The sequence below is a fragment of the Triticum aestivum genome, chromosome 2A (genome assembly GCF_018294505.1).
Source record: "Triticum aestivum cultivar Chinese Spring chromosome 2A, IWGSC CS RefSeq v2.1, whole genome shotgun sequence".
In the NCBI taxonomy this organism is placed as follows: domain Eukaryota; kingdom Viridiplantae; phylum Streptophyta; class Magnoliopsida; order Poales; family Poaceae; genus Triticum; species Triticum aestivum.
In genome coordinates, this window is record NC_057797.1 from 774,359,352 (window position 1) to 774,361,552 (window position 2,201).

Consider the following 2,201-nt stretch of genomic DNA (forward strand, 5'->3'; position numbering starts at 1 on the left):
CGAACATTTATTAATTCAGGAACATTTTTTGAATTTGGTAAGTCTGTATAAAGGTGTAGGATTATATATTGATATAAAGCGGATATTGTCTTTGGAGGCCGAGCTCCATGGAGCCCGGTTTTGAAAATTTGAAATTTTGTCAAATTTCATATTTTCTACATTTCAAAAAATTCTGAAAAAAAACACACATATACATGAAGGCGTAACACACATGTCTGTAAATTTTCAAGGAAAAATAAGTTGAAATGAGGGGTATGCAAAAAAGACAAATCTGGGGCTTTTTAATACATGATACTATTCATCCTCCCAGGCCATGAATTTGTCTTTTTTATACAGGTCACATTTCAACGTTTTTCATTCTGAAATTTTACACGCATAGACATAACATACTTGTTTACTTGAATAATTTTTTCAGATTTTTTTTAAGCCGAAAATTTTGAATTTTGATTTGTTTTCAAAAAAAGGCCTCCATGGCTCCCGGGAGCCAAACGTCTGCTCTCGATATAAAGTATATACATTTCCGTTCACACATATTTCATGCATGGATTCGTTAATCACCCGTTTCGTGTGCGTGCGTGGGCGGGAAAGCAACAGCAGCACACACCAAAAACGCAAGTCGAGCGAGACACGCCACGCACGCTTATCATTGAGCAGCTCGATCACTACAAAAAACCATCTCATCAGACCCTTACACCACAGGAGCACCATGGCTGCCACCAGCTCCGCGCTCCTCCTCCTCGCCCTCGTGGCCCTGGCTGGCCTCGTCGATCTGCAGGCCTTCGCGGCCGCCCCGATGCCCGCTGACGAGGCAGAGGTCTCCTTGGCGGCGGCGACGACGACGGGCATGGCGGATCCGGAGCTGGACGGGACGATGCAGTGCCTGATCGGGTGCTTCACGACGATTCTGGGCTGCGCCTTCAAGTGCCTGCGCACGCGCAAGGGCATTGACCTGCCGCTCTGCGTCATCGGCTGCAACGACAGGGGCATTGTCTGCATGTTCAGCTGCGGCAAGCCACCTTCGCCGCCGGGTCCCAAGCCCACGCCACCACCTGCTCCCACACCCACGCCGCCACCTGCTCCCACACCCACGCCGCCAGAGCCGCCGGCTCCCACACCAACGCCACCAGCGCCGCCTGCTCCAAAACCCAAGCCGCCGCCTGCTCCAAAACCCAAGCCGCCGCCCCCCAAGCCGACGCCACCCTATCCACCACCTGCGCCCACCCCCACCCCCACCCCCACGCCGCCGGCGCCCCCCACCCACCCAGCCCGCCGCCTTACGCCGATGGAGACCTCCAACGACGGCGACAATTACCTTGCATGATTCCCGTGATACTAGTTAGTGCAATATGGTATAAGGATATACATGCGTCATGGAGATATCTTATTACTGAGTTTGATCACTTATGCATATTTATATGGAGTAGATGTTTGTGACAATAGAAACAATGTCATATGATGACCCCTCGTGTGCTTATACTATATATTTATTTAAGCAACATAGTATATATGTACATTGGTCTGAGATTACAAATATGTAATGATACTTATTTTATGTTTATTTTTACCCCTCTGTATCTAAAAGGAAGTATAAAGAAAGGTCTTATATTTTGATACGGAGGGAGTTTAAAAGACGAGTTGTCCGTTGGCATCAACTGGCTCCCCACCTTCACTCTTCCACCGGTTTTCTTACAAACAAAGGTCTCAGTCTCTTTCCGGTTTATAGCATTGAATTTGTTACGCCAGCTACACCACCTCTCTTTCGGTCCTTCCATTATTATGATGCATCCTAACGTGTGCCCTAGCGCATCGCCTTTCATACAAAATAAATCAAATAACCATTAATCAAAAATCAGGCCACTATACTTCCTTTGTTATGATGGACTAGGCTCAGGCAAACCACTGCTTTACACAGCAGCCACGGGCGAGCCATTGCCATACACACTAGCCCAACAAAATTCTCACTACCGAACAATTGTCACACATAGACTATTTGTACTTCCAGCAACTAGGCTTACTAACAGAATGCCCGTGTGTTGCTACGGGCTCTGTTTAGTTCAAGCCTTTGGCAAGGATCTTCAACAAACTCTCATTTCTACTATTAAAGAGGAATTGGTAAGATGTCGTTTCGCATGCAGTCATTAATGCAAAAAAAATTGAAACAGAGTGTGAATCAATTTGCAAATCAAGCTATTAGTACTAAA

General features: G+C 46.7%; 1 protein-coding gene across 1 annotated transcript; it reads left to right on the forward strand.

The window, feature by feature from the left end:
* Positions 1–668: 668 nt before the first annotated feature.
* LOC123186657 (procyclic form-specific polypeptide B-alpha) lies at positions 669–1,613 on the forward strand. Its single transcript, XM_044598377.1, has one exon. The coding sequence runs from the start codon at positions 707–709 to the stop codon at positions 1,319–1,321; it is 615 nt and encodes a 204-aa protein (XP_044454312.1). The 5' UTR covers positions 669–706; the 3' UTR covers positions 1,322–1,613.
* The last annotated feature ends 588 nt before the right edge of the window (positions 1,614–2,201 follow it).

Excerpts from the sequence above, each read along its gene's own strand:
- LOC123186657 (XM_044598377.1), top strand. The coding sequence starts at position 707 with ATGGCTGCCACCAGCTCCGCGCTCCTCCTCCTCGCCCTCGTGGCCCTG.